This window comes from Priapulus caudatus, unplaced genomic scaffold, assembly GCF_000485595.1.
Source record: "Priapulus caudatus unplaced genomic scaffold, Priapulus_caudatus-5.0.1 Scaffold101, whole genome shotgun sequence".
In the NCBI taxonomy this organism is placed as follows: Eukaryota; Metazoa; Priapulida; class Priapulimorpha; order Priapulimorphida; family Priapulidae; genus Priapulus; species Priapulus caudatus.
The window spans coordinates 550,124-565,465 of NW_014577162.1; the positions used below are offsets into that span (position 1 = coordinate 550,124).

Consider the following 15,342-nt stretch of genomic DNA (forward strand, 5'->3'; position numbering starts at 1 on the left):
AGTGGTTAGCATGTCCAGTTTTCAGTTCAAAGACTAAGTTCAGGGTCTATAGCTAGGTAACGCTTTCAAACCTCTCAACATTAACAGTAAATTCCCCGTGGCTCAGATGATCACATAAAATAGCGGGCCTGACTCAGGTAATGAGGAGGTAAAGGAATCACTGAGGACGTAAAGCACTCTGGCAGTGCCTACCCTCGGTGTCCATATAAAGCTCAACCTGGTGTATTGCTCTGGGGATAACTATTTAATGACACCTCAACTTGATTTCTGCACAGTTAGTTAGCTACATGCAGATACACTACATTATGGCTATGTCCCATTTATGGGACACCAAGGAGTATAAGAACATGTTATAACATAACGTAATATGACATGACTTGAAATACTGTCACATAACATAAGATAATGTAACATTAAATAACATAAAATAACACAACATAACAACACAGCATAGCATAGAATAGCGTTTGACGTACCATAACATTCTAGGGATAATGTGTCAGTGAGTCTATGCAGCAAGAAATTTGTCAAAATTCAATTATTGTGATCATTATTATTGTGCAGTATATATATTTAAATTGCCAGTGTTATAATCTTATGCTCGTATATAAAATTATATAGGTTTCAGATTCATATCGCTGGCTTGAAGATCCAGACTCAGAAGAGACCAAGGCATTTGTGGATGCTCAAAATGAAATAGCAATACCATACCTTGAGAAATGCAAGAATCGGCAAGATTTGCAGAAAAGGTAGCTAATGCTAATATCATTTAATGCATGGTCTAAAGTTCAATGTGAAGTTAGTGACATTACGTAACTTGTGGCGCTTATTTAAACTGTGTTGTATGTATAAACAGGATGTCATTGCACTAATTTCACAGGTCATTTTGTTCATGTTTTTAGATTGAAGGAGCTTTGGAACTATCCCAAGTACAGCTGTCCATTTAGGCGTGGACATCGGTACTTCTATTACCTCAATACTGGTCTACAGAACCAAAGGTGCTCTAACTCAATACTATACTTCTATCTCTATATATAGGGTAACGTTAATCATTTAGTTATTCTACACAGCAATTTTTCAATTCCGTATAAATAAGAACACAATAACAATATTTTGCATGTATATATTGCAGTATTCCTAATACATTGGGTAAATGCAATTGGTGAATTGGGTAATTACTTGTTTTGTTTCGCGTAGGTAACGCAAGTCTAATTATTTAGTTGTTTTTGCATTGAGATAAGTTACAGCATTTCATTTGCAATGAGATTAATTTTTCTTGGGAATATATATTATGCGAACGAGGCCACAACGATGTTGAAGTCACACTTGCATTTTGTTAACTTAGTCTCTACCTAATTAAGTCTTTCACTGCACATGTTCTGCCGTTCACTAACCACTAATTGTGTCTCTCCGTGGTTGCAGTGTTCTCTATGTGCAGGAGTCTATGAATGCTGAGGCAGAGGTGTTCCTGGACGCTAACACGCTATCTCATGATGGCACTGTGTCATTGCGTGGTACTGCCTTTTCTGAGGATGGCCGCTACTTTGCATATGGGCTAAGTGAGAGTGGGTCGGACTGGGTCAAAATAAAGGTAGTGTGATGTTGTGGTAGTCCTATATATATATGTATGTATATGTATATATATATATGTATGTATATTCATATATATGTAATAAGTATGCAACCTTTACTACACCAACATCTATTTAAGTCTACGTCAACATATATTTTTAACAATAACGGGCTGGTTTTTTGACTGACACGTTCAGAACGTGTTCGATATACTTCTGTTTCATTACCCGCCGTGTGATCTGGTACCTTGTCTTGTTCCCTTCGATTTGTACTCTCGGTTTTAGTTGGTTCTGCCAGGAAAAGCATCTGCGGGATGTCTCTCAAATGCACTCTATTTCTCCTAAGTTGGGTGCCATTTGGTGTGGTGACAACATAAGACCGGGCCTGGGGTTCGTTACACACTTTAGCTATCTGTGCTGGAATCCATGTGTGGGATTCTTTGTCTAGAAATCGAACGTTTTGTCCTATGAGGAGTGGTTGGAGTTCTTGATTGTTTCCAGCCGCATCATAATTCCTCCTCATTCGTTCCCTACGCTGCTCCAGGAGTTCCTGGTTCTGTGATAGTCTGTGATCGTCTGCGATCGTCTGTTATCATCTGTGATCGTCTTTGATTGTCTGTGATCGTCTGTGATCGTCTGCGATCGTCTGCGATCGTCTGCGATCATCTGTGATCGTCTGCGATCGTCTGCGATCATCTGTGATCGTCTGTTATCATCTGTGATAGTCTTTGATTGTCTGCGATCATCTGCGATCGTCTGCGATCGTCTGCGATCGTCTGCGATCGTCTGCGATCGTCTGCGATCGTCTGTGTGAGATACAACACTGTAAGTCTGCACTTATAACCCGCAGGTACATTACAATTCCATTCAGAATCGCGAACACCAGTAAATATGCATCTTATCTATACATGTATGAAGATACACACATCGCTTGATGTGTATACCGTGTGTCATTAATACACGAATGGACCTACAGCATATTAGCATATAACATACACTTCGCTTGATTTGGTCTATACCCGTCGAGTCTATTTATAGACCTGCCTATTCGCGGGTTTGATATAATATTTAGCGTGCTGCTTGCATATTATAAAAACTCTAACACACATACTAAACCGGGACCGCCCGTTTTACTGGCTATGGTATTCCGATCCTATAGGCTATATATATATATATATTAACAATACCGTTCTACTTTAACTCTTAATGTGTCTACAGTCTTTGGCTGTGCTGGCCTCGTTTTCTCCTCCGCATTGGAATATTATGACACTTGCTCTTCCAGATATGTCTTAGATGCGTCCTTTTGTCTACGGCGCGGGCGAATACGACGGCCTTTTCTTCTACTACTTGTTGCAGTCTTAGCACTTGCGGCCTTGTGCGCGTCGACTTATTGCCATGAAGGCACCGCACTTGCAGTTTTCTTAACAGTCTTAACAGCTGTGGGCTTTGTCACTGACTTGCTATTCGATCTCTCCGCTCCCTGTGTCTTTCCTGCTTTAGCGGCAGAGCTGCGCGTGATCTCCCGTCTTTTTCATTGTCGTTCGCCTGCTGTGGAATGTAGGTTGTAGTAACTCTCAAACTCGTCGAATTCAGTCTCGTATGCTGCAAGCTAGCCAGATATTTCCTCGTCCATTCTATCACGAGGGTGCATGACATCCACGACCAAAGAATGATGGACACTTTGACTGTACAGTGACTGTACGGTGGATTCGTAAACCAAACCGCTGCCACCAATGTTGTGGTATCACATCACAGCCAAACTGCTAACAGTGATTATGATTTGGTAGCCATATTTCCAGTCTTTATTTCCATATCACTCTGCCTCTGCAGCCTCATCACCTATCCATATAGTACTACCACATGACCCACAGGAATATACACTAGAAATAGCTGGGTTTTTAGCTCATCTGACATAGTCAGATGCAGCTTGTAGAATCGCTTGATCGTCCGTCCGTCCGTCCGTCCGGTCGTCCGGTCGTCCGTCAACAGTTGGGCACAAATCTTAACCGCTCGACGTACGGTCACGATATTCGGGTCGTTGGGGGGGATCGTCAAAACGAGTTGGGCTGTCGAAGCTGGGGGTCAAAGGTCAAAGGTCAAGAGGTGTAAAAGAAGGGGGAACATTCACTCCTTAACTTAAGGTATAGGGAGGAAATGCAGAATTGCGGCACAAATCTAAACGGCTCGACCTAGGCTCGTGATAGTCGGTGTATAGCATCATGGTAGGAAAAGCCATCACTGTGCCGAAATTGGAGGTCACAGGTCAAAGGTCAATGGGCACAGGGCAGATTTTAGACATTTTCTGAGGACATGGTCTGACGGAGCGATTGAAAAACTTTTTTGTTTCAGCGGTGACCTAGCATTTTTATGGCATTATTGAAAGGACCATGAAATCTACTTTCTGCTGACATGCGAAGAGTAAGTGTCAGATAACCTTTTGACCCTCAAGAGGAGGGTTAAACATGGATTTGTTGACTGTCTGTTAGAAAGAATTTGACTGCCGGGTTTGCTAGTAGAATCTATACATGCCTGGATGTATGAGGCTACAATGTCACAGTGAAATTTCAAAAGCTAAATTTGGTTAAAGAAGGTTTATGCTCCTTAAATCGTATAATTTATATGGCATTCTGTACTGTCAGTATGTTACATGTAACGTATGCCACTGCCAGTGGCTACTGCCAGTGCATGTGTTGGTGGGACTGTGGAGTTTTTGCCTTAATTGGTTACAGGTGGCAGCTCTCTATTGCGCAGCCTGTAGGCTTGCGTAGGTAAATGGATGAGTGCTTACCTATTCTGTCTTGCAGATAGTTGTTGCTACTACGTATGATGGGAGCTTCCATCTTTAATCTGAAGACACTTAAACGTACGCGCCATCTCGTGGCAACTTTCATAACGATCCCAACGAACATTCTTTTGAGAAGGTTCCTGATACCATCCCTGTGCATTCCACTGTTTCGGCGTGTATGTGAACACATTTGGGACTAACAAGGTTTACTAGAATCCCACCACTCCACCACAGAGTCACCGCAGTAGACGTTAGATGAGCGCTGTCGCTCTGCGGCACTTGTTTTCCTCCTAGTTCTTCATGATATTTTATTTTTCAATTATCCAAGCGTTACAATTGAAATGTATATGGTTAAAGATACATCAGGAGTGTATAATAAACAGAATATCTAGTATGTACAATTGAATATGTGAGCGTGTGTGCTTATGTGTGCGCTTATAGAGGTGTGTAAATGTAGTGTTTGCATTGTGCTAGTCTATATGTTTTATATTGCAGTTTATGGATGTTGAAAATAGGAAGGAGCTTCCAGATACTTTGCATTATGTGAAGTTCTCAAGCATGGCATGGACCCATGATAACAAAGGTCTATTCTACAATGTAGGTAGATATATTCTCATATATTAGGTGTGATTAGATATATGCATACGTACGTGTGTCTGTAAATGGATGCAAGCATGTGTGTGTGCATGCGTGCGTGCGTGTATGCATGCATGTATGTGTGTGTGCATATGTGATGTGCAATTGCGTATGTGATTGTGCATGTGTGATGCGAGCGTGCTTGCGTGGTTATTATCCCCTTTGTGTATAATTAGATATCAGCCCTCAGTCAAATGTTGTGATAACATAATCCTCATTTTGTATAAACAAGTTTTAATGTAAATTCGACCTCAAGTCTGGACTTTTGGTGTATAAAAGTCAAAAAGTCAGATAGTATTAATTTAGACTTTAGCCGTACACATGCAAGAAGTGAGAACACAATATAATTGTTCTCTTCTAGCGCTACCCTAAACTCGACAACAAGGGCGATGGTACAGAGACGGATTCGAACGTTAACCAGCAGCTGTACTATCACAGGATTGGTACGGAGCAGGAAGCAGATCCACTATGCATGGAGTGGCCCAGCGAGCCAAAGTGGATGACGTAAGTACAATTCAGTGACCCTACAAGACGTAATTCAGAATAGATAATAGACCTATCTGCCTGCCAGTCAATGTTGTAATAGAATGTTTTAAAAACAAACCTTAGCAACGACGTGTGCATGCACAATGCGTGTAATTAATTATCCCACGTTAAGATTCGTTGTGCACGTGCGATGCCTCGCTATGTGTATTGTGCACGGAAGCGGTGAGAGCGTTTTCACGGTTTCAGGGGCGCTGAGGTGAGCCACTGCGGTCGTTACGTCGTCGTCACGGTGAGACGAGGCTGCGATCCCGTCAACATGCTCTACTACACCGACCTACAGGGTCTCACCGACGGCATCACCGGTACGTGCTCGGCGCAAAACTGCGCGATTTCGCATCGGTGTCTGAGCTACGTTCCGCCCGTAGTGAGTTTATACTACTGTCGCCTATACTGTAGTTTGTACGAGTCTATTCACAAGTGGGTCGATTGTCTTGTTTGATGTGTTAGTAGCTAGACGTCGTTGATCTTCTAGGAAAGAGTTCAGTCTCTTTGTTTTGCCCACATGCTGGTGTTGCCACGGATAACGAGAAAGTGTTTGATGTATCACTTGTCAGAGGGAAAACTGTGTCTAGTTGGTGGAGCTCGTTGTCTAAGCTGGTTTAGGAGAGTAAAATATCTTCAGCTGATCCTGCACGTATTGAAATGTGTATACAGCAAAAATGGGATAAAAGCTATTTGGGAAAATGTTTGATTCCAGGTATGCTGCCATTGGTTACTGTAGTGGATAACTTTGATGCTGAATATGAGGTTAGTATATGATCTTTGTGAAGTTTTTATTGAAATTTAACAATGCATGTATTCTCCGTTTAACATATTACAACTTTTGGTAAGTTACTGTTTAACTGCAGTCATGGCATGCTACAGCTACATATAAACTGTCACTAGTGGTATATTGTATAATGATATAAGCGTATGTCTTCTTTGAATAATATCTTCTATTGTTTGCTTATAGTACATCACAAATGAAGGCACAGTATGCACTTTCAAGACCAATTTGAAATCTCCAAACTATAAGTTGATAAACATCGATTTCAACAACTTAGGAATGGTATGTCTGCACATTTATTAATTAACTTTCAAACATGAATAATGACTTGAATAACATACTGGTGCATGGCCTGTGAATACAGTAGATACGTAATCTGGATAAGGTTTCACATAAATTCAGGCATCTGTAAACACACAAAAATAATATAAAAAGGAATACATAACAATAAAATAAAATAAATAAATAAAACTAACATAACTCTACAAAATATAATAAAACTGAGGTTAATGTGATGCAAGTGAAATAAAAATATTCTTTACTAGAATTATATTTATTTATCAGTGCTTTCATATTTTGCTAGGATAACTGGGTAGACCTGATACCGGAGCATAGCAATGATGTACTGGAATGGGCTACATGTGTCAATGGCAATGTCCTTGTTCTGTGTTATATTGAAGATGTCAAGGTATATCAATAGCCCTGTTATCCTTCATGTTGACTTATTGTAGCACACCATTTAATACAATTGTATCGATAATTAATACACAGATTTATTATAGATTTAGAGTGTGGTGTGACCACTCTTTTAAAACATTCTTCCTCGTGCATTACATGGGTAGATTTTATAAACGAACAAAAACATGTTTGATGCAGATTATGTTCATCATATTATCTGACTTTGTCAGTTTCAAATAATTATAGAAAGTACATAGAAAGGCAATGCACAAGGTGAATGGGAACTTCCCTGTTGCAATGTTCAATTTTTGCAGCCACAGTGGCATATTACTTTCTAATGTTGTTCCTATTTGTATAATTGATATGAGGGAATGATTATTTAGCGTGTGTAAATGTAATAAGTTAAAAATTGTCTAAATTGTTTTGTGTTTATATAGCTTAGTTCAAACTATGCTGTTGTAAACTTGTTTGTGCAGAATGCTGTCTACCTTCATGATCTAGAAACTGGCAAACAACTGAAGAAATTGCCACTGGATGTTGGTGCAGTGACAGGCTACTCTGGAAAGAAGGATCACAATGAGGTAGTAAATTATTATAGAATCATATCTTCCCCAGCATGTTCACTATAACAATTATAACATGGTGAACGTAAAAGATAACATGGCTCATCTAAAAGATAAGCCACTAGACATAAAATGTTGCCACACCTTTATTAATAGCAACTTCACATGGCATATGCATATTGCATTTTCAAATGAACGGGATCTGGAATTTGCAGGTGCAATGAGTACGTGTAATTTCCAGCGTAAGTTCCGTGAAAAAACTATTGATTCGTGCATGTGTGCGCCAGCAAAGGGTCACTAAATATAACAACTTGTTGTAAGATGACTGTTAAAAGCAGCCCAGGCAAGCTCCTACCAATCATCAATGAGTGTGGGTGTGAGACGAACTACGAATGGCTGAAAGTGCCTAAATACCAGTTACTGCCTCCTTTAAGTCTCTCGTTTCGTTGATATTTGCAGATGTTTTATTACTTCACGTCGTTTTTGACTCCTGGAACGATCTTCCACTATGACTTCTCTGAGACAAATCCAGTACCAAAGGTGAGTCAACATATATTTCTTTTACATCGTTTCAGTGTTACATGCTATATGCACTGCTTGTGCAGAAGACTTGCTCTGTGGTTTTGCTACGTTCTGCTCAAAATAATGCACATCACATGCTTACAAATAAATATGTAATTAGGAGTACAGTAAAACTATCGCCAGTTCTTTACATTGCAGTATTGTTTGCATTGTTTTTATCCCAGTCACAAAGGTGAACAGAGAAGGTTAACAGAAGATATAATTTCTATTGTGTGATGATATTCTAACTTTTTAAACTTTTTAAATTACTACGTATAATGACTCAGTTGTGACAAACTAGTTTGATTTCAAGATACACGTTAATGCTCTGTTAATTTTCCACCAACGTCTGGCAGTGCCTTAGTTAACAGTTAGCGCTGGAAATTTGCAGGTATTTCGTGAGATAGAGACGCAAGGATTTGATGCACACCAGTACGAGACAAAGCAGGTCTTCTTCCCCAGCAAGGATGGCACCAAGATTCCCATGTTCATAGTACACCGCAAGGTGGGTAAAAAAATTCCCCTTTACCCAGTGTGTCATCAAATATTACATACGTCTGGCCAGCGTTGCCTATACTCTCATCCCAAGTCCCTTGATTCACACATGTAAATCCGTCCGACATCGTTCGCTCACGGCGCGTTCGTTCATTCGTTCATTCTTGACAGGGCATCGTGCTGGACGGCTCGCATCCCGTGCTCATGTACGGCTACGGAGGCTTCAACATCGCGCTGCTTCCCTACTTCAGCGTCTCGCGCATCGTCTTCATGCAGAACCTCAGCGGCGTCTTCGCCCTCGTCAACCTGCGTGGCGGCGGGTACGTCAGCGCCCCCTACAACTTTGCGGTGGCGACGGCGGAACGGGGTCGGTCGGTCGCGGCGGTTGAGCGTGAGCGGGGTTTTTTTGGGGGGGGGTCGCCAACGTCGCGTAGAGTTTCTTCGCCGAAGCCGCACGGCACATCGCCGGAAACGTCGTGAACGGATGTGATTGTCGCGAGTCTGTGGCGTCGGGTTTTTACACAGGCCTTCACATGTAAAAGTTATGACGGTTTTAAATGGATGTTGTTATAGCTATATATTATGTTTTTCACAGTAGGCCCTGGGATCCTGGGATGCTAATTTCTTGGAGGCACATCCTGTGGTGCTGACTGGGGGCCTCCTGTTTTAAATACATGTGATTATTTACTGAATATGCAACGTAGTTCAAGCATCTCGAATTAGATAAGCACATCTATTGGCGAGCCTCCGTCATGAATTCTTTGTCCTCGATGAAGCAGTATGCATCTATCGCACACGGTGATCCAGTGTGTGAGAATTTCTTTATTAACAGAAAGAGTACGAGAATATATGTGATGTGTGCATGCGTACACGTGTGTATCCAGTCAGAGGTCCAATTGATTCCAACGCGAGAATCATGCTTTGAAGCACAGGAAAGCGAGAGTAGCCATCGCGCTTGTGCTGCATACATTGACGTTTTCTTTGTGTGATTATCTCCGCCGCCATTACTACAGGGAATATGGGGAAACCTGGCACCAGGGAGGCATGCTGGGAAACAAGCAGAACGTGTTCGATGACTTTCACGCAGCAGCGGAGCATCTGGTGGAGCAGAAATACACCACTCCCTCAAGGTTAGCCGGTGTATTCAACATTACACCTCAGAGTCGGAATGCCAGGTGTACCGTTCTCAGGCGTAGTCATACTCACTACTTGTGTTTTACAGTCTGGTAGTAATTGTGAATCACTGAGCTGTACTAATCACTTTAATCACTGTATAATCATGAGGAATTCTGGTCATTCTGGCATTTTTTGGTTTGGTTTGTGTAAATTTGGTATCAACCATGCTTATTGACAAGTTCATTTTCTCACCTCAGAATAGCTTCTTGGGCTTCTGTTTTGGTTGAATTTCTTTCAAGAAAGGTTGCAAGGAAGAACTTTGTAGGAAATAGAAATAATTAAAGTAATCATTGTTCATTTTCATCAGTCAAAGTCGAACTACTAAGTTGCATTTATGTTAATTTTACACCATGTTGGCAGCATGCAAGTTGTTTAGCTTCATTACATTGCAGGCTTTACCAATCTCTACTTGCAGGTTAACAATCATGGGTGGCTCCAATGGAGGCCTTCTCGTTGGGGCCTGTGCTAACCAGAGGCCTGAGTTGTATGGAGTTGTCATCGCTCAAGTAGGGTAGGTATTTCCAATGACACAGCTGTGCATTGGTATCCTAGCCAAAACCAACGATAATGTTGATTTTAATGTATTATCATCTATAGTTTTCAAGCAGCCATGTCGTTTTACACTAGTGAAACGATATTGATCTCTTTCAGAGTTATGGACATGCTGCGGTTTCATAAATTCACGATCGGCCACGCGTGGACCTCGGATTTCGGCAGCTCGGAGATTGAGGAGCAGTTCAAATGGCAAATAAAGTTCGTTTCACTTTGCATTTGAATTGCCATTTATAGTTTGCTGTAAGGTTTCTATAAGTGCCTCAAAATAAAATACATCACCTTTCAAAGTTGTGAAACAATAGCTGTCTGATTGTAAATCACAAATTACATATTATCATTTTGTTAACATGCCAGTACAGTTGTTCGCGCTAAGTTTATTTACACAGCTACGGTAGTACCCTATAGTATCATTTTATTCTAGGTACTCCCCATTACATAATATAGCAGTACCAAAGGATGGCATTCAGTATCCTGCTATGTTATTGTTGAGTGGCGACCACGATGATCGTGTTGTGCCCTTGCATTCTCTTAAGTACATTGCTGAGGTGCAAAAGGTTGTTGGCAAAGTTCCAAAGCAGGTTAGGATTATGTTATACTTACTATATGGGTTTGTATGTATTGATTGCAAATTATGAAGAATGTTTGCGCCGATTAATTTCAATAACATCACTGATGTGAATAAAACACTCCTGATCAATAGCAGACTAGCTTAATTGGAATGTGCAGTATAAATGTCATTTTATAGAGGTTCTCTAAACAGTAAACTGTTTTTGCTAAAAATTCAATTTAGGTGTATTTTCTTTCTGCATCATAGACGAACCCATTATTAATCAGAGTGGACACCAAGTCTGGTCATGGTGGTGGCAAGCCAACTGCCAAAACCGTAAGTAAACAAAAATAAAGACATTGCAAATGTTGTATTGACAGATGTCTTGAGTGGTTCCATAAAAAAACATTGTTGCTATACTAAGTAACTGAACTAAAATTTATGTTCTTGAGTTTAATGTAATACTGATGGATGTAAACTATCAAAATCGTGTTGTCAATCAGAAGAGTGCTGCATTGATTCATCTATTGCCTATTTCCTTGTGTCTAATGGAACTTCTCTAGTTGCTTTGCAAGTTATACAGAGATATATGCACATTTTAGCTAGTAGTTTTCCAGCTGGCCGTTTGATTGCTCCTCCTAATTACAGATCGAGGAGATGGCGGAGATCTACGCATTCATCTCAGAGAACCTGCAGCTACAATGGCACGAGTGAAGTGCAGTAGCCAGGCTGACCACAGAGCCACATGGAGGCAGGCAGCGCCACACTTGCCGTGCTTGCCGTGTGCTGAACAAGTTTACTCGATCTCAGTCAGACTCAGCATGTCTGAACATGTGTTGCATCTTTTATAGTCACAGTCTGTGTGGGTTGTACAGTTTTGTGACCATTCTCAGTTTGCGTATGAACAGATCCCAATAGCAAATGTTTGTGAAGTGACTCATTCAGACCGTAATTTATGGAAAATGGTATAAGCTAGCAAACATTTGGTAAATTTTAAACATAGAGGTTCTATACAGGCATTAGAAATTAATCAACCCAAATACGCTGTGAGGTGCTTTGCATTTTGAAGTGTGGCATGTTGATGTACTGAAATAAAGCGCACATCGTACTGCTCAGTTATTTTGTATGTTCTAGTTTTACAATAATTTTGTAACCATTGTGCAGAGCTCTCAAGTTGCAACCGTTTAAATGTGTGAGATGTGCAATCGAGCAAAGCTCTGTGCATGTGGTTTCAGGGGAATATTTGGGGAAATCTAGGTTCTGTCAGAAAGATCACAACTAGTTAACCCCCTTGAGTCTAGGATGTAATGACATTAATTTTTACATAACATTTCATGAACAAAAGGTTATAACCTTCTAATGTCATGACTATTTATGATATATATGATATATATATATATGGTGGGGGGGTAGCGTGCGTGCATGCGTGTGTGTATCTCTGCGTGCGTGCATGCACGCGTGTCAGTGTGTCTATGTGTGTGCGTGCGTGCGTGCGTGCGTGCGTGTGTGTGTTTAAGAACGTGCCCCAGAACTTAGAAGTCATGCAATCTGGTGCTTTTCAATCGTTAAACTAATATCCGTGAAATCGTAAGACTGCAATGCTTAAAAATAGGTGTCACGGCGGTGAAATCGCCATCCTGCGAATACGGATTTTGGCCAAGTTTTTCTTCCTTTTTAGCTCGTCCTGACATCGTCAAGATGAGCTATTCCTATGGGGTGTCGTCAGTCGTACGTCTGTCCGTTCGTCCGTCCGTCAACATTTGGCTATGGTCAACGATAACTCAAGAACCACTTGACCCACATGTTTCAAATTGCATATAGTTGTTACTCCTATGGGAGAGGTTTTAACGTCCTATTTTGGAGCACGCCAGTTGACCTACATTCGAGCCACGCCCACTTTTGGGCAAAAATGGAAATGGCCATAAGTCAGTTCAGATTCAATGGATTTTGCTCATTTCTGGTATGTGAATGAATGAGGACTGGCCCCAAAACATATCACACAGGTTTAGATTTTTATTATTATTATGCAAATTAGGTAGATTTTGGCAATTTCTCTATGCATTTTAGTGTCTGCCTGTGGTCAACGATAACTCAAGAACCGTTTGACCCACATGTTTCAAATTACATACAGTTGTTACTCCTATGGGAGGGATTTGAACGTCCTATTTTGGAGCACGCCAGTCCACCTACTTTTGAGCCACGCTCATTTGTTGGCAAAAATGAAAATGGCCATCTAGATTAATTCAATTTTGTTAAATTTACCTATCTACCTACCTACCTAATCATACCTACTAATATTGTAATATTGTGTTTTAGATTCTTCGTTACAGTAATTTGACTGGAATATTTTATTGTTTTTATTTGCGCGATATTCGAAAACCAAAATGGCGATCATTTAGCCGTAGCACCATCTCTCGTCAGACTTTCAGATCTGAATCATTTATTTTTGCATATATAATTAATAAGAGTATATAATGGGCTTGCTTTATATATTCCCCCTCCCTCTTCTATCACACCCAAGGTGAGCTACAGTGTCAAATTGACACTTTCATTTATATTTTGGAAATGTGTGAGAATGATAGCTTTCATTGAGGGCATAAGACATAAATCAAGCATTACTACTGCTAACTAGCACAAGTTATATTTATAAATATAAATACATTGTAGGCCTACAATATTTTTCTTCACCTTCCTCACGCACGCACGCACGCACGCACGCGTATTTTTCACGCACGCACGCACGCACGCACACGTACTACGTGGCACTGGGTGATAGCTGAAAAGATGAAACACGTTTACAAAGTATTTTAACATGAATTAAGTCACCGACATATGCTAGATATTTATATAATATTAGAAAATATAATATATTAAGATTCATTAGTAATGAGTTCGTAAATTTCTAAACGTTTATAATATTTTATAAGCTTGAGATGGCGCCACATCTGCTCCAGCAAGGTCCATGTCTAAAACATCTTTTTCGAAAATGAACTTGAAACACCAAATTTAGGGGTTCATCGAAATACTGTAGCATATATTGAGGAAAGGGAAACACGTCACTTATACACAGACACCACTGCAAATATTCATTATGGCGAGTGTTTCGTACCACATCGCAAACTTGTTGGAAAAGGTGAGGTTTGTTTATGCCGGTTGCAACAACAAGTACTGAAGTACTCAAGTAGTGAAATACAGTACATTACTACTTCACTACCAACATAGATTGAAATGATTTATATAAGTCACAGCTACGCGTATGCCTGCTGTTAGGTATTCCACTGGCCTCCCCGTAATTTGCGATTCGAATACCGCTACAAAGTATCAAGTCAAAGTCAGTATATATAATCTTTGATGGTGGATGTGATTTCTTAAATTGTTGACGGTTCTTAAATTGTTTGTTGGCAATGTCATTACATTTTGGCAGTGGCTGGAGGTACGGCAGCCGTATCTCCAATTTACGAGGCTGGGGGTACGGTAGTCCATTCGCTTTCATACAAACGAGACAAAGATGGTGGCGGACACAGGCACTTGGAGCGTTTCAATAAAATATAGGCCTAATGCTAAATAAATACGAAATCTATTTACTACGAAAGTCTTAATGTTTCTATACTCTCTTTCCTATTATTGCTGACAATTTCCTGTAAATGTCGTCCAAATGCTCATCTGCAACAAACCCTGGCTGCCACTGCACACTGACACATAAATATATAGCAGGTAGGAAAGCGTGCTGCCTAAATTCGCTCGACGCTCGCTTGATTTCACACGAATACAACACAAATATTCAACCATTCTACTCCATCTTTGTTTCTATTTGAAGAACAGTTTTTACTTGTTATAAAAACATACTGTCTGTGTTCGTAACCGAGCTGTGTCACGCGAAATCACACAAAGCCTGACGAAATTCTTGCGTTCGCTCCTGTTGCGCAGTTTATGTAAATGGCTGTCAGAATCAGGAAACACCCACCGGCGCTCTTCGTGACCTCATTTTTGCGCCGCAACGCTCCACTGGCGGCTTTGATGAGGCTCGTACGGGAGTTGGAAAGCAGCATGGTAATTTCCCAAAATGCAGTGTGCCGCCTATAGCCCTGTACTTGCAGCCATTTACATAAACTGCGCAACGGGATCAAACGCGAGAATTTCGTTCGGCTTTGTGTGATTTCGCGTGACACAGCTCGGTTACGAACACAGACAGTATGTTTTTATAACAAGTGAACACTGTTCTTCAAATAGAAACAAAGATGGAGTAGAATGGTTGAATATTTGTGTTGTATTCGTGTGAAATCAAGCGAGCGTCGAGCGAATTTTTGCAGCACGCTTTCTTACCTGCTATATATTTATTTGTCAGTGTGCAGCGGCAGCCATGGTGGCAGCCAGCGTTTGTTACAGTCTACAGATGAGCATTTGGACGGCATTTGCAGGAAATTGTTGGCAATAATAGGTGAAAGAGAGTATAGAAACATTAA

General features: G+C 40.7%; 1 protein-coding gene across 1 annotated transcript; it reads left to right on the top strand.

The window, feature by feature from the left end:
- The first annotated feature begins 247 nt into the window (after nt 1-247).
- Nucleotides 248-11,998, top strand: LOC106805130 (prolyl endopeptidase-like). Its single transcript, XM_014806612.1, has 20 exons — nt 248-274; nt 622-749; nt 903-998; nt 1,423-1,591; nt 4,852-4,953; nt 5,354-5,496; nt 5,725-5,840; nt 6,236-6,285; nt 6,491-6,586; nt 6,888-6,992; nt 7,459-7,563; nt 8,005-8,085; nt 8,498-8,611; nt 8,773-8,921; nt 9,615-9,731; nt 10,193-10,288; nt 10,429-10,530; nt 10,754-10,910; nt 11,147-11,215; nt 11,528-11,998. The coding sequence occupies exons 1-20, from the start codon at nt 248-250 to the stop codon at nt 11,591-11,593; spliced, it is 2,088 nt and encodes a 695-aa protein (XP_014662098.1). The 3' UTR covers nt 11,594-11,998.
- The last annotated feature ends 3,344 nt before the right edge of the window (nt 11,999-15,342 follow it).

Bases quoted from the DNA above. Each gene is read 5' to 3' on its own strand.
- LOC106805130 (XM_014806612.1), top strand. From the start codon at position 248: ATGACACCTCAACTTGATTTCTGCACA. The intron at 4,954-5,353 runs GTAGGTAGATAT...GTTCTCTTCTAG, and splicing joins ACAAAGGTCTATTCTACAAT to CGCTACCCTAAACTCGACAA. The intron at 6,286-6,490 runs GTTAGTATATGA...GTTTGCTTATAG, and splicing joins ACTTTGATGCTGAATATGAG to TACATCACAAATGAAGGCAC.